This window comes from Leucoraja erinacea, chromosome 24 (assembly GCF_028641065.1).
Source record: "Leucoraja erinacea ecotype New England chromosome 24, Leri_hhj_1, whole genome shotgun sequence".
Taxonomy (NCBI): Eukaryota; Metazoa; Chordata; class Chondrichthyes; order Rajiformes; family Rajidae; genus Leucoraja; species Leucoraja erinaceus.
In genome coordinates this window covers 17,187,732-17,212,572 of record NC_073400.1, presented here as the reverse complement: position 1 = coordinate 17,212,572, position 24,841 = coordinate 17,187,732, and the positions used below count along the sequence as shown (strand labels likewise).

Genomic DNA, 24,841 nt, shown 5'->3' with positions numbered 1-24,841 from the left:
AACCAAAGCTAAATTGGCTGAAACATATGTCCTTATTGTGATATTAAATCAAATGCGGTATAAAAGCAGAACGTGCCACTTCAAGATAAAATAAATAAATAAATGAATAAATAAAAGGCCTTGTTTGTGGATTATTAATGTTTAATTTGCATCAGAAAACCTGCAGATTTAGTGAAGCGGAGAATATTACTACTGCTGTTCACATCACAGATTGGTTGTACTCAGAACTAATTTATACCTGGACATGAATGAGGTTGCAAAGTGTCTAACCACTTCCTGTAGCTAATTTATTATAGCTGTAGTTGTTGTGGGTACAATTGAGGAATATTTCAGCTGATGTACATGAATATATTGGGAGTTCTATAATTTGAATGATTTTTTTCATAGAATTGTTCAACATGCTGCTTAATATAATTGAAGAATACTGCAAAAGAATGAATGTTAGAATTAAAAAAAGAGTAACTTAGCGGGTCGGTAGCATCTCTGAAGAATATGGATAGGTGCCGTTTCAGCTTGGGATCGATCTTTGGCGTGTGAATCTTGAAGGACTGAAGTCCGAAGAAGTGTTTTGTTTTGAAATGTCATCAATCCACGTTCTTCAGAGATGCTGCCTGACCCGCTGAGCTACTCTATCACTTTGTATCATTTTGTGAACCAGCATCTGCAGTTCCTTGCTTATGCATCACGAATATCCACATCCTAATTTAACTTTTAATTCCTTAGTGATAGTGACAAAAGCAATGTTGATTGTTGCCGTTCACAGGAGTTAAATGTGCCTTTGTTTCTGATTCACAGTTCAGTGGAATGGAGTGCTGGAAATAAGCCTGATAAATTTACTAGGCAAAAATTAGTATTTTCAAGGGAAATAATTGTTTTTAGTGTTCGGGCATCTAACCTGCAGCACTATTTTGGTTCATGAAGGTCTGCATTGGCAAAAAAAAATGCTGTGAAATTATAATATAATTTTTGTTGTACATTTTCATTTTAACAGAAGAACTAAGGAAATACAGCTGGTCTGGTGTTCCACGAGACGTCCGCTCTGTGACGTGGAGACTATTGTCGGTAAGCAGCATTAATTTATACATTAATACAGGGGTCTCCAAACTATGGCCTGCGGGCCACATCCGGCCCGCCACGAGATTTTATCTGGTCCGCAACAAGCTCTTAACACTATCCGTGCTGTAAGCAAGTTCGGTATTCCGACTGCACATGCCCAGGTCATCGGGCACTCGCCATAAAGATTGTTGGGAGCGGATGTGTTATCAGAACTTTGTTTCATCCGGTGAGTGAGCAAGATCGTGCTGCTGCTTGGGGTCGGGGTCTGTGGTCGGGGCCCAGCGCTTTGGGCGCTGTTGAGTTGCTGCTGGGCCGTCCCAGTCCCCTCCCTGTGCGGGGGTGGCCGGAGTTGTCGGCTCGGGCTTGCTGCCGGCGCGTGGAGGAGGCGCTGGCTCCAGCTCGGCTCCCTGGGGGAATCGCTGGTCGCGCGGAACCAACTCCCAGGATAGTCCCTGGTAGACTCTTCGTGAGTGATGTCAGATAAGAAAACAGGAGGAATGAAATGTAAAGCCAGGTATATAAGAGGACAGGGGAGAGGCAAAAGGGGGGAAATAAAGGGGAGATGATCCTGAGTCCCTCATTTCCCTTTTATTTCCCCCCCCCCCCAATTCCCCTCCCCTCAAACCCGTTTCACCTATATCCCTCTCATCATCACCTGTCCTTCTCTCCACAGATTCTACCTCACCCACTGAGTTCTTCCTACATTTGACCTTAAATTTTAGGTTTGGTTCTTTCTGATTAGGTTTCTGCCCTACCTTTGAACAAAATCACTAATGACATATTCAATATTGTGATTTACAATGGACAATAGGTGCAGGAGTAGTCCATTTGACCCTTCAAGCCAGCATCGCCATTCCATGTGATCATAGCTGATCATCCCTAATCAGTACCCCGTGCCTGTCTTCTCCCCATATCCCCTGACTCCGCTATTTTTAAGAGCCCTCTCTTGAAAGCATCCAGAGAACCTGCCTCCACCACCCTCTGAGGCAGAGAATTCCAAATTAAGATCCAGCACAAAAGTGATTAAAAACACTTATGGGATGGCACAGTGGCGCAGCGGTAGAGTTGCTGCTTTACAGCGATCGAGATCAGGTGCTGTCTGTACAGTTTGTACGTGCTCCCTGTGACTTCATGAGTTTCCTCCGGGTGCTCCGATTTCCTCCCACACACTCCTCCCAATTTGTAGATTAATTGGCTTTGGTAAAATATATAAATTGTCCCTAGTGTACAGTGTGAACATGGTGGACTGGAGGGCCTGTTTCCATGCTATACTTCTAAAGTCCAAAGTCTAAACCATATGCAGGTTTACAAAATAAGGACACAAAGTGCTGGAGTAGACCAGCAGATCAGGCAGCACCTCTGGAATACATGGATAGACATTATAGAACCGGGGTTTTTCATATTCTGTTGTGCTGCTGCAAGTAAGAATTTCATTGTTCTCCCTGGGATATATGACAATAAAACACTCTTGATTCTTGACTTATTTTAGCTCATCAATGTATTTGTGCAGTGACATAGAATTCTTAATGAATTATTCACTTGAGCATTTGAAGTCCATCCTCATAATTGGCTCCTCCAAAATTGGATCCTCAATTCAATGAAGTTTTGAAATCAAAAAGGCAGTTCCATCCTTCCCATTAATGTGGTTCCTTAAAACCTTCTGATTTTGTTGGTTAATCTTGATTGATGGCTACAAGTTTTGTTTTGAATTTCTTCCATTTGTTCTTTTTTGAGTTCATTAAATCTATAAAACTGACATTTCTTTATTTTTTTTCCCCATGGACCGCAAAAATGCGCCAAGTATATAATTGGGCCCTCATGCTGAAAAGTTTGGAGGTCGCTGCACTAATGCAAAAGGCAAAATAAATAGATTACAATTCCACATTAAACAGCAAAGGATTTAATATTTTCGAACAAGCTTTCGCAGTCATGTCCTTGATCTCTAACAATCATGAATTTAAATTTTCTACCTCAATGGTTGTTATTTGAAGAAATCTAAATAAAGATGAACATACACCTGTTAAATCATTCCATAACACTGGAAATCCTTGCTTTACTGCATTGTGGGAGTTTGTATGGGGTTTAGATTGAACGATAGATCAGCCATGATTGAACGATGGTGTAGTCTCGATGGGCCGAATGGCTTAAATTTCCTCCTATGACTTAAGAACTTATTCAGTTCCCTGTCAACATTGATATAATATGTTAATAAGCACTGGTCTTGCCAGCTATTTTGCCATTCTGTGAATGAACAAAAATTAAACTTGTAGAAGGCCGTGCAAAGAAAATTATGTGAACATGTAAGAAAATTATTTTGCAAAGCAGCTTCTGTGGAAGGAATAGATAGGCGACATTTCTGGTGGGGACCCTTCTTCAGGGCGTAAGTAGAAACAAGTAGTTGCATTGATCAGATTAATAAAAAAATGTGAAGGGTCCTGACACAAAATGTCACTTACCCATTTCCTCCACCGATGCTGTCTGACTTGCTGAGTTCCTTCAGCAGTTGGCGTTTTGCCTAAGATTCCAGCTCCTTCTATCTCCAAGAAATTTTGATTAGTAGTCACACTTTGCTTAGTAGTGCACTGGTAATTAAACAGATAAGGAAGGAGAAATTAGGTGAAAGATGGTGGATTATCTATTTTGCAGATTCTAATTTTTTTTTTAAACTGATGTGCACTGTTAGATTAAACTAATATTTTTTGAAAATACTGCCTTGAGGAATTGATTCTGATTTGGAACAGTAGAGGTCATTGTAGGTACATTGTACGTCTGTTATATAGTACCTTGAGGACAAAAAACATATGGCCATTAGATTTTTCCGCTGGACTAAGGCTTAAAATCTGAAATGTGGGATAGAGTCAACTTGAATCATTTCCTTTAGCAGAAAGTAGATGAATATCAAAAAGAAATAAAGCTAAGTCAGTAAATCGCTGCAAACATTTAAACGTAAAAGCAGTTTTTATTGCTGTGTTATTAAAAAAAAAAGCACAATTTTCTAATTTATGATTTTGTTGTCACAAAATGGAGTAAAATCTGAAGGTAATAGGTTTTGAACCATGGGATAAATGTGTAGGAGGTTACTAACAGTCAAATTTATTCTGGAGAAAATAAAATCAGCCTTGAAGCAAGGAACAGCATTTGCACAGTTGAATGAAGTAGGTGTTTGCATCTCCATTAAATGTAGAGATGAATGAATATACCTAAATGTTTATGTGGTTTGCAATGTAAAGGTGGACTTAAGGATGTTGAATGCTAATGCCATCTTTATTCATTGTAGGCTCAAAAACAGTGGAATATTACATTAAATATGAGGAGCAAATTAGAACTATTTGAATGTGGCCATTAATTGGGCCATCTCTTTTTCTACCATCTCTCGAGAAACTTCCTATCATGCCAAGGAATTGTCATTAGATTTACTGATAGTACTCCACCTGTAGCCTGACCCTTCCTTAATAAGCACTCAACAGAATCTCCCAGCTTTTGTACTGCATGTCTTCATTTATCAGTCCCAGGAGCTTGTATATCTTACTATTTTTTTTTCTCTCTCACCATATCCTGTCAGTATCAAAAGTTTTGACAACTTGGGCCACTATCTTCCTGTATATCTTTTAAAATTGTGTTATTAAACTTGGATTATCTGTCATAGAAACAAAGAATTGCAGATGCTGACCCTTTTGTATTGAATTGAATTGAATTGAATTTCCTTTATTGTCATTCAGACCTTACGGTCTGAACGAAATTTCGTGCCTGCAGTCATACATACAATGATACAATAATGAACAACAATAAACACAAATTAACATCCACCACAGTGAGTCCTCCAAACACCTCCTCACTGTGGTGGAGGCAAAAATCTTAGGGCTGCAGTCTCTTCCCTCTTCTCCCTCTGCGCTGTCTCTCTTTGTTAGTTTTTGCCAAACTATTTCACCTTGATGCCATCTAAAGTTTGTTTGCCCATTTTGCCAGAATATCCATGTTCTCTTTAAATTTATTGCAATCATCATTGTTTTGAATGAAACCTCCAATCTTGGTGTTATCAAATAATTTTAGAATTTCACCTTGCACATCCAAATCTAAAAGTTAGTAAAGGAGGTGGTGTTTGAAGATTGAACCCAAGGAATCCAGTCGGATTTACCACATCCCTCTGCATTCTGCAGTTGCCTCAGTTTTGCTAAAGGGCATTTTGTGTAACACTTTTGTCAAGTGCTTTCTGGAAATCTAAATAGACAACATCTGCCAACCCTCTAATATAGAATGCTTCATATATCAATTTATTAATGCGGAGTTTGTTCAGAGCTACCGTTCAAATGTATCATTATAGGTTCGACATCGAGAACTTCTTTGCAATTATTTTTCTTTATTTAGCATGGTCAAGCTGGTAAGTGGCATTTTTTCAACCCATATGGAGCAATTTGCATTTTAATGTTTTCAATTTGTAAGTATCTTTTGCATCATCTTACAAGGTTTTCTTAAATACAGTCTTGGAATGAGGGCAAACGCACACCCAAATTGCTTACCTTACTGCGTCCTTATTGCAATTAGATTGGAAGTTGTCAGATTTTGATCCGTTGATTGAGAAGGAGCACCAGTGCATTTTGAAGACACTTAACACCCCTGGTTTTTCTAGTGAGCAAAGACATTGAAGGTTTGGGAGTAGACACAAATGCTGGAGAAACTCAGCGGGTGAGGCAGCATCTATGGAGAGAAGGAAATAGGTGACGTTTCGGGTCGAGACCCTACTTCAGACGTTTTTGGGACGTGTTTTTAAAGAAGATTTGGCGAGTTCTTGCACTCATTGATGGTGCAGAAGGTGAATATTAAGAATAGTAAGCCAATTAAGTGATTATATTTATTTTCTTGAGAATCATAGTCATGTTGAATTCCATTGGTGACTTTTTGATGTGAGCTATTTTGCTCTGGGTGGCAAGGACAGGAACTGGAGGAACTTAGACATTGAATTCTGGATAAGGTAGAATCTGATTTGTGAGGTATAAACCTGTTCAAGGACGGGAAAGGAAAGCGATTGCAGGTAGTTTGATAACTTGCATCCTATGCGCATTGAATGTGGATTTTGAGGGCAGTGGTGACGACAATAGGTTTGCAGAAGTGAGGAACATTCTGCAGGGAACAGCTTACGATATTGGCTTATGTCAGGGCTATAAAAGGAAGTCTGGAGAGATCATGTGCATAGTTTGGAGACAGAACAGCAGTGAATGGTTGAAAGTTCCATCAATAGGCAGTGGCGTAATCTGTTGACCAGGTCTGAGGATCGTATCTTCCTGAGCGATCTTGCCTTTATCTTATAATAAACAAGACTTTCTTATTTAACAAAAAGGAACTGCAGATGCTGGTTTATACCAAAGATAGACACAAACTGCTGGAGTAACTCAACGGGTCAGGAAGCATCTCTGGAGAAGATAGATAGGTGACGTTTCGGGTCAGGGCCCTTCTTCAGACTGCTAACCTGAAACACCACCTATCCATTTTCATCAGAGATGCTGCCTGACCAAGCATTGCTTCAGCATTTTGTCTTGTTTGCTCCTTTATTTGCTAAAATAGTTGTCAATAATGTTCTATAGTTCTGTACATGCAACTGAGAAAGGTCAGGTAAGATGGATTTGCAGGCTGAAGAAGTGCCTTTTTATATGAACAAACTTCTTCAAGTTGTTCTTAATACTGAACATATTGTAATCTGCAAGTCACCCGTAAAATCTTTTTAGGACCACCTCATTTTGTGCGTCTGTAAATTCAGAAAGTTAGGACTCTGGTGTTTGATGTCTTTTGTATAAAATAATGGGTCTTTGACAACTTATGTATTTGAGCTTCTGTTACTTGAATTTAGGATTATCTGAACTGTTCTTTAATATAATTGATCCACATTCACATCAATGATTCCTTTATAAACCTTAAAACCTTAAACCTTAAAAACAGATCCTGACCAGTGAATTTCTTCCAACTACAATTAAAAGGGATTTTGCTCAGTAATGTATTTAGTCTTTTGTTCTTTGAATTTCATTGCAGCACTTTTGTCCTTTCTGGTAGTCCACCAAAGACTAATGATAGTTGTCGGCATATTAAGAGTAGTCAAATATAATTGAAATTTTATTCAAGTTAGGTTTAGTCTTGTTATTGTGACATGTAACAAAACACAGTGAAAAGATTTTATTTGGTGCTATCCAATCAAATCAGAAAATGCTACACATGAATACAATCAAGCTAAACATAAGTTCAAAAGGTAGAAAGAAGAGAAAGGCAGTGAAAAATTTACAAGTGGAAAAGGGAAGAGGTGGGCAATTGTATTGGATGATAGAAGATTCTCTTGTGGAACCTTCATGCATAGTCACCACACTCTGGGGCCATCTCAGTGATTGTATTGAGTCATGCACAGCTAAGAAGCTCCCTTGGGAGAACAGAACCTGCTGAAAATTGGTATTGTACATCATTAGAGTGAATAAAATTCAGAGTATTTTATCAATAACTAAAAGCTGAAAGCTTTACCGACTTTGCCATTCCATCAAAATTGAATGCTGAAAATCTAGATTTTGGCTGCAATTTGCATTAGATATAACAAGTCTGTAGGATGTATAGGACAGTTGCAATTATCTAAGTCATGGCATAGCAAGACCAAGTCATTCATCAGCAAAACTGGAAGAACTCTGCAGGTCAGGCAACAGCTATGGAGAAAATGAACAGATGGTATTTCGGGTCAGGTTTTGGAGATGCTGGCATTCCTCATCCAAACCATAGTAGAAGAGTAACCATGAGCGATGCAAGATTGAGATGAGGTTCATGAATTTAATTGAGCACTTCAGACTGTTGTGAAACTCCAAATATTTTTCACAAGTTTGAAAGAATAATATTGATGATATTTTTGGATGCTCATCACATATTAAGTTGATGCAACATTAAAAAAAAAACATTTAGCTTGGTAATCCATGATGATAGTACTGTATAGATTTATCCCTATTGTGACCAGTCTGCAATTTTAGCATTGTCCCATGACTCAAACCTGTGTTTGCAATTGTATGTAATGAGGTTATATCTTGGAGGGGACTAAATCATTGTGGAATAGTGAGAGAGTTTGACATTTAACCATGTGATATTAATCTTTATAATATAGCCAATAAAATTCTTACCGAGTTTATAGTTTGTTCGGCACGGACTAGAAGGGTCGAGATGGCCTGTTTCCGTGCTGTAATTGTTATATGGTTATATGGTTATAGTATTTCAACTATGAGGAGGAATGAATTTTGCCGGAGGATGGTGAACCTGTGGAATTTATTGCCACACATTGCTGTAGAGGCTAAGTCATTATGTATTTTTAAAACAGAGATTGATAGGTTCTTGATTAGAACGTGCAACAATTATATGGAGAAGGCAAGTCGATGGGGTTGAGAGGGAAAATAGATCAGCCATGATTGAATGGCAGAGCAGACCCGATGGGCTTAAATGACCTAATTCTGCTCCTTTGTTTATGGTTTATGTTGACTACATATTTGTGGAAAATTCTTTGCTTATTGAAAAGCATAAAAGTGTCATGAGCTGATTATAGCTATTTTATTGAGTTTATCTCTTTCATGTCTGGCCTCTGATGCTAAATTTGTTTTCATTATTAGCAAGGGGCTGCGTTAAATTATATACATGGATGTTGTTTCATTCTTTATTCAAAGGGTTATGCATGAGAAATTTCAGAAGTGTTTTAGCAGTAGTGAGCAAAAACGAAGAAAATGTCAAGGACTTTGATTAGAACAGCATGAGTTAACATATTCTGAAAACATCCCCAGACTACAGGATTTATTTGGCATAAAGATGAAGAAACACACAAAGAGGTGCATAAACGCTCGCAGCCTGCACAGGTTCCTAACACTGCAGTGTGATAATCTTGACAAGGTCAAATGAGAATGTCATTGAACACTAGCAAACACACAAGAGTTTCTGCAATAAGTTTGAATATTTTAATATTTGCTTTGTTGAATACAACTGCTTCTCATTGATTTACTTTCAGTAACACAAAATGCACAAAATTATGGCAGGTTACACTTGTCTAATACTCAACTCTAATTTAATGTTTGTTCTTTTACACACTTCATTACAATTTATTTGCAACTACATAACTTCAATACCATTAGACACACGGAATTACAGATGATGGTTTACAAAGAAAGACACAATATGCTGGAGTAACTCAGCAGGTCAGGTAGCATCTCTGCAGACCATGGATAGGTGATGTCTTGTACTGGGACCCTTCAGACGGATTGGGGGAAGGAGGGAGGGGGGGAGGGGAGAGACAATGCCTGGCAAGTGATAGATGAATGAATGACACAAAATGCTGCAGTAATAGCGTGTCAAGGTGCATCTTTGGAGAAACATCACCTATTCCTTTTTTCCAGAGATGTTGACTGACCCGCTGAGTTCAAGGCTGTGAAATAATGAGAGAAGAAATGCGAAATGTGAAACTAGAGGAAGGGATATGGGTGAAGGAGACGGGACAAGAGGAAAGTGTGGTGGGATCGTGAGAGAAATCGGTGTGCATCCTGGGAAGAGAAGGGGGGAAGAGAAATGGTGTTGGTTAGTTATTTAAAATTGGAGAATTCCATCTTGTGCCGTTGGGTTGAAAACTTCCCAAACGGAAGATGAAGCACCTTTACTTTTTATACCATTTAATCATTTTTTAAATTTTATTTGATACATTTAGTAAGCCATTTGATTACAACTGCTAAATAAATGATTTTATGGAACTGCCTGCAATTGTACTTTTGTTTGAGCAGTAAAAGAAAGAGAACTGAATTTTAGTCAGTTCTTTTTCCTTCAGATGTTGAAAAAATTATGCCGTTAAGCAAAAGAGACTAGTACAAAGAACACTGAAATGCATAGCTCTTCACAAGATCCTCTTTTTCAGAATATGGAGTATTCCATTGAGGCTTCTATAATTACAATGCATGATAGCTAAATACTGTATGTCTTTATGTAATTGTGCTCGTGTGTCTTGTGGCAAAGTCCCCTGAGGTGTGAAGATAAATCTCTGAAATATGCAGGCTGGGACTAATTTTTTGTGTTAGAAATTGGAATAGTTTGGCTATGTTGCTCCAAGCAATTACCTACAAACCTTTGAGTGCAAGAAAGTGGCAAATTGGTGACATTTTTGGAGCTTTATAACTCTTGGTAATGGTTACAACAGGTCTCAGTCCCCTTAATGACACTTAATAGGTCAAATAGCATTACATAGAAACATAGAAAATAGGTGCAGGAGTAGGCCATTCGGCCCTTCGAGCCTGCACCACCATTCAATATGATCATGGCTGATCATCCAACTCAGTATCCCATCCCTGCCTTCTCTCCATACCCCCAGATCCCTTTAGCCACAAGGGCCACATCTAACTCCCTCTAAAATATAGCCAATGAACTGGCCTCAACTACCCTCTGTGGCAGAGAATTCCACAGATTCACCACTCCCTGTGTGTAAAAAATGATTTTCTCATCTCGGTCCTAAAAGACTTCCCTCTTATCCTTAAGCTGTGACCCCTAGTTCTTGACTTCCCCAACATCGGGAATAATCTTCCTGCATCTAGCCTGTCCAACCCCTTAAGAATTTTGTAAGTTTCTATACGATCCCCCCTCAATCTTCTAAATTCTAGCGTGTACAAGCCGAGTCTATCCAGTCTTTCTTCATATGAATGTCCTGCCATCCCAGGAATCGGTCTGGTGAACCTTCTCTGTACTCCCTCTATGGCAAGAATGTCATTCCTCAGATTAGGAGACCAAAACTGTACGCAATACTCCAGGTGTGATCTCACCAAGACCCTGTACAACTGCAATAGAACCTCCCTGCTCTTATACTCAAATCCTTTTGCTATGAATGCTAACATACCATTAACTTTGGCATCGCTGTGTTTGACGCATCTGCAGGTGCAGATAGTCATACAGCATGGAAACAGGCCCTTCGGCCCAACTTGCCCACATCAACTAACATGCCCTATCTACACTAGTCCCTCCTGCCAGCGTTTGGTACATATCCCTCCCATCCTATCCTATCCAATAGCAATGATATAAAATTTTGAGAATTTAAAAACCAAGTCTGTAATTTATCCCATCAGATAAAGCAAAAAAAGAAGTTTAATTTGACACCTAATTCACTTTCATATCTTCAGTATTAAAAATGTTATGGCCATTTCCATACTCTGAAATTAGCAGTGTTTAAGAAGGAACTGCAGATGCTGGAGAATCGAAGGTTACACAAAAAAGCTGGAGAAACTCAGCGGGTGCAGCAGCATCTATGGAGCGAAGGAAATAGGCAACGTTTCGGGCCGAAACCCTTCTTCAGACTGATCGGGGGCGGGGGTGGGCGGGGACAAGAAAGGAAAAAGGAGGAGGAGCCCGAAGGCTGGGGGATGGGAAGAGACAGCAGGGGGACTGAGGAAGGGGAGGAGACAGCAAGGACTAACAAAATTGGGAGAATTCGATGTTCATGCCCCCAGGATGCAGACTCCCCAAACGGAATATGAGGTGCTGATCGTAACCTACAAATAGGCAGGCATAGCTGGTTGCAACCTATACCCAGCCACTGACACTCTCCTCCGCCTAGCGGAGCTGGTCCTTACCCTCAATAACTTCACGTTCGACTCCTCCCATTTCCTCCAAATACAAGGCGTAGCTATGGGCACACGCATGGGCCCCAGCTATGCCTGCCTATTTGTAGGTTACGTTGAGCAATCCTTGTTCAATACATACCAGGGCCCCATCCCCGACCTCTACCTCCGCTACATCGACGACTGCTTTGGTGCCACCTCCTACACCCGCACACAACTGACTGACTTCATCCACTTCACCACTAACTTCCATCCGGCACTCAAATACACCTGGACCATTTCCGACACTTCCCTACCATTCCTTGACCTCACTATCTCCATTGCAGGTGATAGACTTCTGACCAACATACACTATAAACCCACTGACTCCCATGGCTATCTGGACTACACTTCTTCCCACCCTGCTTCCTGTAAGGACTCCATCCCCTACTCCCAATTCCTCCGTCTACGCCGCATCTGCTCCACGGATGAGGCGTTCCACACCAGGACATCTGAAATGTCCTCATTATTCAGGGAACGGGGGTTCCCCTCCTCCACCATAAATGAGGCTCGCACCAGGGTCTCTTCCATACCCCGCAACACTGCTCTCTCTCCACATCCCCCCACTCGCAACAAGGGCCGAGTCCTCCTAGTCCTCACCTTTCACCCCACCAGCCGTCACATACAAAAAGTAATCCTCCATCAGTTTTGCCACCTCCAACGTGACCCCACCACTCGCCACATCTTCCCATCTCCCCCCATATCTGCCTTCCGCAAAGACCGCTCCCTCCATAACTCCCTTGTCAATTCTTCCCTTCCCTCTCGTACCACCCCCTCCCCGGGCACTTTCCCTTGCAACCGCAAGAGATGCAACACTTGTCCCTTTACCTCCCCCCTCGACTCCGTTCAAGGACCCAAGCAATCGTTCCAGGTGCGACAGAGGTTTACCTGCATCTCTTCCAACCTCATCTATTGCGTCCGCTGCTCTAGATGTCAGCAGATCTATATCGGTGAGACCAAGCGGAGGTTGGGCGATCGTTTCGCCGAACACCTCCGCTCGGTCCGCAATAACCAAGCTGACCTCCCGGTGGCTCAGGACTTCAACTCCCCCTCCCACTCCGTCTCCGACCTCTCTGTCCTGGGTCTCCTCCATGGCCACAGCGCGCAGCACCGGAAATTGGAGGAACAGCACCTCATATTCCGTTTGGGGAGTCTGCATCCTGGGGGCATGAACATCAAATTCTCCCAATTTTGTTAGTCCTTGCTGTCTCCTCCCCTTCCTCAGTCCCCCTGCTGTCTCCTCCCATCCCCCAGCCTTCGGGCTCCTCCTCCTTTTTCATTTCTTGTGCCCGCCCACCCCCGCCCCCGATCAGTCTGAAGAAGGGTTTTGGCCCGAAACGTTGCCTCTTTCCTTCGCTCCATAGATGCTGCTGCACCCGCTGAGTTTCTCCAGCTTTTTTGTGTAACCTCTGAAATTAGCATCTTGTTCCCTATTGCTTTTCCATTGACTGAACACAAAAGCTGCGATCGAGGACAGTCATAAGCCTATAACTTTCTTAAAAATGAAGAGAACTAAAAGACATTTTCAGTTATTATAGATTGAAGCATTCTGAAACAAATATGAAACAATCTTACTTAGATGACTTGAAATTAAAGCATATAATTAATTAGTTACCTAATTGTAGCTAATTACAAAATTCAATTACTAGATCTAAACCTATCAATTTCTTAAGAATAGATTAACATTTTTAAATAGCCTAAGTGTCTAAATAACATTCACACAAGAATTCACAGTATAACATATTTTTAAAATCTCATTGTCATGGATTTATAGGCCAAATGGAAGGAATTTAATGTTTAATACCTGCAAATTAATGCCCATTTAAATCAACTTGCGAGTGGGTTTTTCTGGAACGCGATCATTTGGAATGTTGCGGTTTGCGGTGGTTTAGTCCCCATATCGGCATGAAAAATACTGCTGGTTCGTATGGGGACTAAATCACCGTTTCACAACTTAAAATGTGAATTAAAGGCATCTTAAAAAACACTTTTATACATAAAAATAAACGGCTTTCTTTTACCTGTCACCTACGTGAAATCCATCCCCGTTGTTGGCGTTGACGGCTTTAGAAGCTGATTTTAAAATTACTCCAACGCTGTTCTGTGTCTTTAAAAAAAAAAAAGACACAGAACGGCCGTCGGAACAATTCTTCAACAAAAGCTTGCACTCTGACAAAATATAATCCAGGACAAGGTAGGAGAAAAACCGTGTTTTAACACCCCCCCCCCCCCCCCCCCCCCCCCTCAAACGCGCCAAAATCACGCACACGGCCAGTGGCAGAACTGCAGCGCTGCTGATGGTAAGTATTGTGCCATACCTATATCCAGGTACCTGTCGAAATCTTTCTTAAACGTCGTGATAGTACCTCCTCAACTACCTACTCTAGCAGCCTGTTCCATATACCTACCACCCTTTGTATAAAACATAAGTTGTCCTTCAGGTTCCTATTATATTTTCTCCCCCTCCGCTTAAACCTATGTCCTCTGGTTCTTGATTTCCCTACTCTGGGCATTTACCCTACCTAATCCTCTCATGTTCTTAGTTAATTAAAGCAAGCCACTCTGCATGTGGATTTCAAGATAAAGAAATATAACATTTATTTTGCACTTTTTTTTTTTGAAAGGTAATAGTCACCTTTTTTAGTTACTTTTACTGCTGAACTTTAGTTGCGTAGACTTTCTTACGTACAGATATTAAATATACTGACATTCACGGGTGCAGTGCTGCCGGAGCTCGCTGGAGCGCCGTTCCGGCACCTCTGTAAAAAAAAAAAAAAGCCGAAATAAACAGCGGGGAATTTTAACTAGAGGGGAATTTAACAGCGGACGCATATTAAATAAAGGGAATTTATGTAATAATTTATGTAACGATTCAACCTTCTTTAACATCTTGTATATCTAAAAACGAAACAGGATTTGTATTGGTCTACTAACCATGTAATACCCCACATGGGAAGATATTGTGAGTATTGACATGTACACTTCCAATCCAAACATTTCTGCAAGAGAAACGGTATGAGGCAGAGTTGCCAACCTGCCGCTTTTTATACTAATATTCTGCGATATTGGTGGCTTTAGCAATAGTTCATTAGACGTTCTTTTTTCATACTTGATTACTTGGTTGAGTTGGTTCCAATTTAGGTGGCTAAAATGCAAAAAAAGATTTGATTTATTTCGGTAAATTCTGTTACTTTTATAACTGCAGGCTAAGCGTTGCGGGCCTTGCTGTCTGCTCTGACTATCGCATTAGTAAGCCTACATCTGTGGTAGTCCAATGCCACTCCATAGATTACTCTCTAATACTGAAGTTAATTTTTCTCACGAACAACCCTATGGCTTCTACGCAAACACGTTAACTCTATTTTGTAAACAAGCTGAGGAGTGTAACAAGAATAACATACAGGAGACTGATAATAGTAAAAGTGACAAAAGCTGTGTTTCGCCTGCTTCTAGTTCAGATTTTCTAACCGGGTCCAAATGTAGCTCCAAAATAATGTTTCGAAGTCAGGCTTGTATCCCTGTTCAGGACTGAAGAACTGTGGAAGAAAAAGAAAATAAACTTATCCCTGGTTAGAGTTTAAGAATGATAAACTTGGATGTAAAGTATGTGCAAAGATAAGCAATCTGACACTTTTCACTTCTGAGGGTTTGAGGCTGTCAAATGAATTGCAAATGTATCAAAAATCTTATTATGGAGCAGATCGAAGTCTCTCAGAAAAAAAATTGCCGATCAAAGTATCTCAGAGAAAAAAAACGTTTGAAGTCTCTCAGAAAAAAATTTGTTGATCACAAACTATCAAAAGCTCACACTGCTGCTCTACATGTTGAAAATAAAGCAAGTGAAGATGCTCTTGGAAAATTACATGACACCACGAATGCTTCGCATCTAATGGCAACTTCAATTTTTGATTCTGCATATTATTTAGCTCAGAATGACAGACCATTCTCTGCTCACTTTGGCTTACTGGAACTTCAAAATAAAAATGCTATTGGAATTGGACTGCATTCTTGCACTAGTGCTACACTGCCCTACTTTGACACAAGGAAGCAACGGACAAATTTGTCAAAATTGAGGTATTGCTTGTTTTAGGGTATTTGAGATATGCTCTACACAGTGGTGAACGAAATAAGTCCTTCTCTGAGTACAATTTGAAAATATTTATACCATAGAAGTAAGAAATTCCATCACAGAGAGCTGAAAGATAAACACGTTTTCCTCATTTACAAGAAAACTCCTTTCTGTCAGTTGCTTCCTTTTGTCAAACTACAGGCAGTAGAGAGATCATTAACCACTTAACCATTAATATGAAAAAGAAAATTTGCCAGCATATCAGGCAGACACATGGCAACATTTCTGTTCTCATTGACGAAACAACAAGCCTGAGCATCAAGACCACCCCACGACAAAAGGTGATCCCAATTTGATGTTTCTCGATCTAAATTGAACTCCTTGATCAGAAAGCTGCAACTATTGCTAAGCATCGATTGAACTGTCCAAGTAACCATGGGTTTGATTACTCTTACTTGAAACAGAACCTTGTAGCATTCACTAGCGATGGGGCGAGCGTAATGCTTGGTGTCAAATCTGATGTTGCTCCAATTTTCAAGGAACATTACCTTGATGTGATAATTTGGCACTATCTTAATCACAGATTAGAACTTGCAGTAGGTTATTCAGTGAGAGAAGTAAATGGAATTAATAATTTTCAATCATTTATGGACAAATTGTAATCTGTTTACAGCAGATCACTTCTAAATCAAAAGGAATTGTCTGAATGTGCCTCTCAACTAGAACAACAAATTTGCAAAATAGGGCGTGTTCTGGGCACCAGGTGGGTAGCTGGCTCGTTTCGAACAGTTTCAGCAGTGTGGCAAAATTATGATGCACTGTGTCTTCATTTTGAAAAAGCAGTGAAGGATGAAACAAGATCTGGAAGTGACAGAAAAACCTATGAAGGTCCGTTGACAAGACTCTTCAGAACAGTTTCTATTCGATTTAGCTCTAATGTATGACACGGCGCATGAACTTGGTGCACTGTCAGTGTTTACAGAAACGCACTATTATGATTGTTTATGCAGACAAACTGATCCAACGGATCGCTGCATGGATTGATAGAGCAACCTGGTACAAAAACTCTAGAAGCTCAAGAGGCAGCTGAAAAGGGGAAGTTTGGAGAAATTACCTGAACAAGCAACATTAATGTCTCCATTAATTATCAACAGTTTCCTACTAGTCTTATAAACAATTTGCAGCACCGTATGTTCATGACAACATCCTTGAAAAGTTCTCATTCTTCTGAACCGCATAGTATGTATAAATCCCTGCTAAATGAATTGTGTGTCCTTGATAAATGCTGTTGCAAGAGGTTTAAGCTTTCTTCTCCCTCTTCCTCTTCCTCTCTAATAAATTATGTGAACATCCCCCAAGATATACGCCCATTACTGAGCTGTTCTCGTTATTTCTATTAGTACTGCTGAGTGTGAGGGTATTCAGTCACATGAACTTGATAATAAATAACATTCAGTGTCCACGTGCTTGTCCATCTGATCTGTAAACTGAGGCTCTGAGCAGGAACGTGAGAAATGAAAACAACTCAAATGTCTTAATCAAGTTTTGCTTCTTCCTCCGGTTTCATACTTGGCACTTTTATCCTTTGTCTCACACCTTTTGTCTTTTCATCTCTGGCCCATGTCTAACCACCTTCCTATCGATCTCCCCCTCAACTGTATCCACCTATCAATAGCCAGGCTTTTTCTTACCCTTTCCACGTTTCAGTTTTCTCTTCACCACCCCTGCTATGTTCCTCCAGCAGTTTTTATTTTATCACAAAATGTGTTCTTGTTGAGGAAGGATTGCACAAATTATCTCACTATTAATCTTTTCAAAATTTTGAGATTATTGCCAGTTTACACTAATTAATTTATGATAGATTTTTAACGATGTGCAAAATTGTTTTGTTTAGTAACTGCAATTTTAGGTGCAATGGTGCAGATTGTGGTCAATGTGGAAAGCAGTTACAGATAAATCAAACTCCCTAACTTGTGGTTTTAACTTGTGCATATCTACCAAATTACTGTAAACTGTTAGGTGGCGCGTGAATATGTGCACAATTATGACTGCTGCATGGAACCCAGTTCTGTAAGTGGATAAATCTCAGTGTAAATTTGCTATTAACAATTGCTGTCATATTATATTTCCTCAGGCTGTATGTATGAATATTTGTAATTGTACATTCTATTTGTACAATATCAAACTATTTTTCAGGAGAGTTATTACAAGTACATGTGGTGTTTTAATTTTTTTTGTTTCGTTTTGAGTGTAGATAGCCTAACGATTGAAGCTTCAAATTAAGGTATTGTGGTTTATTTTAACTTTTCTCCAGTTTATGCCAGCGTGGGCATGTTGGTATTGTGCTGATTAGTTGGTCGTCATTGCATAACATTTGGTTAGATTGGAGTTGTCGAGTCATGCTGCATGGAAACAGTTAAAGGATGAATGTGCATTCTCCACGCCAAATAACCCAATGATTGGATTGAACTTGTCTCTGGAACGGTGAAGCAGTGGCACTAACTATCTTTTTACTTTGCTAACCCAAATATTCTCATTGTGCTTGTGGAGCTATTTGCACCTCATCCACTTTTCCTTAAAGGCGTATGAAAGGGGTATTTGTTCATTAAAATTGTATAGTAGCCAAAGTATCAGTCAGTTGTACAGGTGCACAACCTTTTATCCGGTGTTCCGGAAACCGAAAACCTCCGAAAACCGGCCATTTTTTCCAGGATGTCATCGGCACACCAAAATTCGCGTTTGGCCCCAAACTTGACCCGAAACGACCCACGGTCAACCCAGGTCTGTACTACTGTAGCGGCTGCCTCCTCCTCTGAGACCGGGGAGACACTTAAACATCTGTAAATCATTGCTTAAATGTTAGTCAGTTAGTTTGGAGGGCTTTTATGTGAAGGGGGGGGGGTTGAAGGGGTAAACTTTAATTCTTAGTCCCCTACTGGTCAGAGAGACGGGGAGCGGTCAATGCCTTACAAGACAGTGCAGTAAGCTCCGCAGCATTGTGGCACCAGCGGGCGGCGCCGGTAATAGCTCCGAAGCCACTCTACCCCTGGCTGCGATTATAAAATCCATAGCAGCTGGTATACGGACGCCCCCCATGTCTCTGCGTTTGGGAGTCGGCGGCGTTGCAGCGCTGGGATAATCAGCGGACAATGCTCTGACGCGGTGCAGTAGAGCGCTGGGATACACTTGGGATCACCTTCAGGGCGCTGTGTGGAAGCTCCAGGGAGCGGGGGCCGCCTTCTCCAACATTCGCGCCTAGTTTTTTCAGAGTTCGCTGGCCTCGCAGCCAGGGGTAGAGTTGACCGTTCGGAGCTACTGCCCCACCACTGAGCCGCGCCCTCCTGATCAGCTTATCCCGCGATGTTTTTGTCCGACTATTAGGGGACTAAGGGTTTCCCCTTCTCCCCAACCCACCCCACACCACCACATAAAATCCCTCCAAACTAACTGGCTAACATTTATGCAATGATTTCCACTGATTCTCAGACTTTTTAAGCCGCCCGCGCTACCTTCCTAATCTACGCTTAAAATCTCCTTCGGAAATACGAAAATGTCTCCGACAAGTTCTGGTCCCTTCCTGTTGTGCACCTGCCTTGTATTTTTATATTACATTTTTTTTTCAGAATTGCTAATTTAATATGATAGGTACCTCTAAAACCCAAAACTAAAACTAATATGATGATTCAAATAATTATCCTTTTACCCACTGTCAATCTGTAGGTATAAATTATGTTGTTAGTTTATTATCGATGATTATGCAATAATGGCAAAGATTGTAAAGTGGATTGTGAAAATGCTTATCCTTAATGTGGTCTTAACCATGCAATGTTATTGTGCCAGGCTTTTTGCTTGTTACATCTGGAGTCTATAGGGGTGACTTTAGCCACATTAGTAATGTGGAATGATAGAAAATTAATTTTTCACTGACTACATTGAAGAAAAATCAAGCCTTGAGAAGAATGGCATTGGGTGTGGTGGAAAGCAGGCTACGGACTACGGACACTTTTCATTCCGCTGGTTCAGATAAGTCGCACCTCAAATTGCTGGTTCAACCAACACGGATCCAAGAAAGGTTCTTTGCAGATTAGGATTAATTCTGATTTTATTTCTCAAGAAAATGGTTAATTGAATGAAATTCTAGTGATTTTACAACTAATTATCAACCAGTAAATGCAGGATAGAAGAATCTGATATTTTCTTTGTACGGTGCTGATGTTAAAATCTGTTTCAACATCAATTGATGCTTTTTAATGCAATTGTTCTATTTTTAATCTTGTGCAAAAATTGTAGATATGGTATCTTGCAATGTTTCTGTAGATCCTGAATGTCAGAATTTTACATTGGGTACCAAAATCGATCTCTTGTACATGAAGAAATCATTGCTTTGGGGATCATTGAAGATATCTGAATATCTTTGATGTTTATAAACATTAATTGTATTTGAGACTTGCTGAAATATGAAACTAGAGGTTAAAAAGATGCTTAAAATATATAAACACATGTGCCAAAATGTTAAAAACATTAAAGCTGACAAGAAAAAGTTCTAATCTCCCAGCTGTTACCTAGCTGGGTAATATCGGAGGTCACGATGGCTGATCTCCTTAGACGAGGCTGTCCCATAGCACTTTGGGTGTGCTGACGCCTGTGATGTCCCCAAATGCGGGATACTCAACTGTATTTTCACAAAGGGTGGTGGGTGTATGGAACCAGCTGCCAGAGGAGGTAGTTGAGGCTGGGACTATACCAACACTTAAACAGTTAGACAGGTACATGGATAGGACAGGTTTGTAGGGATATGGGCCAAACACAGGCAAGTGGAACTAGTATAGCTGGACATGTTGGCCAGTGTGTACAAGTTGGACCGAAGCTCCTGTTTCCACACTGTATCATTCTATGTTGATTCAACCCATTCATTTGTAAGAGGACTGCTATACCTTTCAGCTTCTGACAACATGAGGCTGATTTCCACATGTCTTTGGCTGTAGATGGAGTAACTTGACCATGACAGGAGAGCAAGGAGGCTTGTTGGACTCCAAGAGCTGTCTGCTGATGTAGCACGGGGGCAAACATCAGTCCAAATGGGTAGGGTCGAAGGTGCTATTCCTGATTTAAGCCCACACCAGTACCAGATACGAGGATTCAAGCAAGGCTACACTGATAAATTGTAATTTAAGCTTAATGACCACTGTCCAGTGGCTTTAACATACACCATTATGAAGGCTCAGAGTGCCAGAGACCCAGGTTCGATCTTTGTGGAGCTTGCACGTTCTCTCTGTGACCATGTGGATTCCCTTTGAATGCTCAAGTTTCCTCCTACATCCCAAAGACCTGCAAGTTTGTAGGTCAATTGGCATCTGTAAATTGCCCCTAATGTGCAGGGAGTGGATGAGAAAGTGGGATAACATAGAATCAGTGTGAACGGGTGATCAATGGACTCGGTGGGCTGAAAGGCCTGTTTCTGTGCTGCATTTCTAAACTGAACTAAACTCAAAGTGTGGGAGGGTGGGGTGGGGGTTACCTGCCACTTGTCAGAGATATACATGAGATTACAATTTCCCTCCCCCCACACCAATTTGTTTTTTGTTTCAATTTGGAATAACAATTTCTAATTGTGTAACTATGGTCTAGCCTTGGAGAATTTAGAGATACAACATTGGAAACGGGCCATTCCAGTCCATGCCAACCAGTGATCACCCCTTACACGAGCAGTATCCAACATATATGGGATAATTTATAATTTGCAGAAATCAATTAATCTCCAAAACTGTGCATCTTTGGAATGTGGGAGGCAACCAGAGCATCCAGCAAAACCCCACATGGTCACAGGAGAACATGCAAACTCCGTACAGACAGCACCCAGAGTTAGGATCGAACCAGGGTCTCTGGCGCTGCAAGGCAGCAATTCTACCGCTGTGCCACTGTGCTGCCCTACAGCACATTCTTCAAAATGTACTGTTATTTTCACCATTCGCCTTCCACTGCATGTTTTTAATGACATTGTATAATGTATCATTCTTTTTATTTAGGGTTATCTACCTGCAAATATGGAAAGAAGGGAAATCACCCTACAGCGAAAGCGGGAAGAATATTTTGGGTTTATTGAACAATATTATGACTCCAGAAATGAGGAACATCACCAAGATACCTATCGGCAGGTACTGAATGAAATTTAAGCTGCTTTTTCAAACTGCTAGTGCACCAAATTGCCATTGTACTTAAAGATTTTAAAAGAGGCTTCTTTAAAGTAGATGTGCTTAAAATAGAAACATTAAAAAAAAAGAACTATTCTCTTAAAGAGTGTGCTTTTCATATATCTAAAGCACATTGAAGAGGTGTCACTGCTCTTATGTAGGCAAAAATGGCTACACTTTGTGAGCTCAAAGCTTTGAAATAAGTGACCAGTCAATATATTTTGGCAGATATTGAATAGGTCCTTAGAAAAACTAATCTGCTCTGGTTCCAATACTGTCATAACACCTCTTTCTTCCGCTTGAAAGAGCAGGTAAGGTCCTTGTTTACCTTCATCTGCAAGATGGCATCATTCAATCTCTGAGCACTTGTAACTGCTTCACAGTGTCAGTCTGATTAATGATGCTCCAATGTTGCAGGAGGAGTTAAACATGGACCCTGAACTCTGATGCGATAATTCTAATATTAGTTTAAGCTTTTAAAGAGAGTACTATTAATAAGAAATGTATGCTCTTTGACCACCTCATTTACATAACTAGATTTAGCCTGTTTGTGATATAATGAAAATACACTTTGCAAAAAAAGATTTATTTGAAAAATGGTGCCGCAAGGGATTTTATTTGGATAATTAATCAGGATATTTGAATCTTCAGTTATTTAATCAACTACTATTAAAAAAATTTAAAAAAGTAGACATAAATGCTGGAGAAACTCAGCAGGCGAGGCAGCATAGAAACATAGAAATTAGGTGCAGGAGTAGGCCATTCGGCCCTTCGAGCCAGCACCGCATTCAATATGATCATGGCTGATCATCCAACTCAGTATCCCGTACCTGCCTTCTCTCCATATCCTCTGATCCCCTTAGCCACAAGGGCCACATCTAACTCCCTCTTAAATATAGCCAATGAACTGGCCTCAACTACCCTCTGTGGCAGAGAGTTCCAGAGATTCACCACTCTCTGTGTGAAAAAAGTTATTCTCATCTCGGTTTTAAAGGATTTCCCCCTTATCCTTAAGCTGTGACCCCTTGTCCTGGACTTCCCCAACATCGGGAGTAATCTTCCTGCATCTATGGAGCGAAGGAATAGGTGACGTTTCGGGTCGAGACCCTTCTTCAGAACTTTGCTGTTTTAGTGTCTAGGTTATTTTTCTATTTTTTTTATCTTTCTATTTTTATCTTAACTTGTTTTATTTTAACAATCATTTTTTTATCTTAAGAATAAAGTTCTGATGGATTATTGAGTGCGAGTTGAAAAGGATCCAAGTTGACAGTGAACAAAATGTCCCATAGCTTAGTCTTCCACTGATTTCAACTGTTAACTTTGTACCCTTCCGAATTTTATGTATTACTAGACCAAGTGCAGACCCGTTGGGTCTGTTCCCTCAATGTGCGGTTGTGGGGGGGGGGGGGGGGGGGAGGCTGCACGCAGCGTCACACACACTAGCTATTTCTTCCCCCCCCCCGCACTCACGCTAATTACCCCCTTGATATTATATTAATATTATTAATTTGCTCCCTTTACCCCATAACCACCCTATCTACTGACGCATAGCCCAAACTTGCAGTCACATCTAGAGAGGGGGTGGGGTGGAGAGTGAGGGCCGAGAGAGAATGGACAGAGACAGAGAGAGAGAGTCAGACACAGAGAGAGGGGGGAGAGGGATAAGGGGGGGGGGTGGGGGGAGGGGGGGGGTAGAATATGGGGAGGATTAGGGAAGGGTTTAGAGGTGTAGAGTGGAAAAGAAAGGGGGTCAGAAGAGGTGTGGATCATGGGGAACAAGGGGGACCAATTGAATAACTACTTTGGTTCCGTCTTCACTAAGGAAGACATGTAATTTGGGAGCAGGGGACCGCGGGTTTTAGGAGTTGGAGGAATTGAGTGGGGGCCGGGAAGGGTGTTGGGTAAATTGAATGGATTAAAGGCCGATAAATCCCCAGGGCCAGATAGGCTGGGGGAGCTCCAGAAATAGTGGATGCATTAGTAATAATCTTTCAAAACTCTTTAGATTCTGGAAGGGAGATTGGGGGGAGCAAACGTAACCCCAGGAGAGGGGGGGGAGAGAGAAAATGGGGAATTACAGGGTTAGTCTAGGTAGAGGGGGAACTGCTAGAGTCAGTTATTAAAGGGGATAGCAGCACATTTGGAAAGTGGTGAAATCATTGGCCAAAGTCAGCATGGATTTACGAAAGGTAAATCATGTCTGACGAATCTTATAGAATTTTTCGAGAGGATGTAACTAGTAGGTGGGGGGAGAACCAGTGGATGTGGTGGGGAAGGCTTTCGACAAGGTCCCACATAAGAGATTAGTATACAAACTTAAAGGGCATTGGGGGTTCAGTATTGATGTGGATAGGGAACTGGCTGGCAAAGAGGAAGCAAAGAGTAGGAGTAAATGAGTCATTTTCAAAATGGCAGGCAGTGACTAGTGGGGTACCGCAAGGCTCAGTACTGGGACCCCAGCTATTTACAATATATATTAATGATCTGGATGAGGGAAAGGGCAATATCTCCAAGTTTGCGGATGACACTAAGCTGGGGGGCAGTGTTAGCTGTGAGGAGGATGCTAGGAGACTGCAAGGTGACTTGGATAGGCTGGGTGAGTGGGCAAATGTTTGGCAGATGCAGTATAATGTGGATAAATGTGAGGTTATCCATTTTGGTGGCAAAAAAAGGAAAGCAGACTATTATCTAAATGGGGGCCGATTGGTAAAGGGGGAGATGCAGCGAGACCATGGTAACCAGTCATTGAAGGTAGGCATGCAGGTGCAGCAGGCAGTAAAGAAAGCGAATGGTATGTTAGGTTAGGGGTATTTTAGACACTACATGCACCAAAAGGAGCAGAGACACATTCTGCAAGGGTTGTAGACCTCACCTGGAGTAGACGTACAGTTTTGGTCTGC

General features: G+C 40.9%; 1 protein-coding gene across 5 annotated transcripts in view; it reads left to right on the top strand.

Annotated features, from left to right (window-relative positions):
- The window catches only part of tbc1d22b (TBC1 domain family, member 22B), a 203,253-nt gene that overhangs the window by 69,104 nt on the left and 109,308 nt on the right, over positions 1-24,841 (top strand). For all 5 annotated transcript variants that reach the window (XM_055654616.1, XM_055654614.1, XM_055654619.1 and 2 more), the window contains 2 exons: positions 992-1,062; positions 21,777-21,905. In XM_055654616.1, coding sequence (XP_055510591.1) covers positions 992-1,062; positions 21,777-21,905 — 200 coding nt within the window. The remainder of the gene's footprint in view (positions 1-991; positions 1,063-21,776; positions 21,906-24,841) is intronic.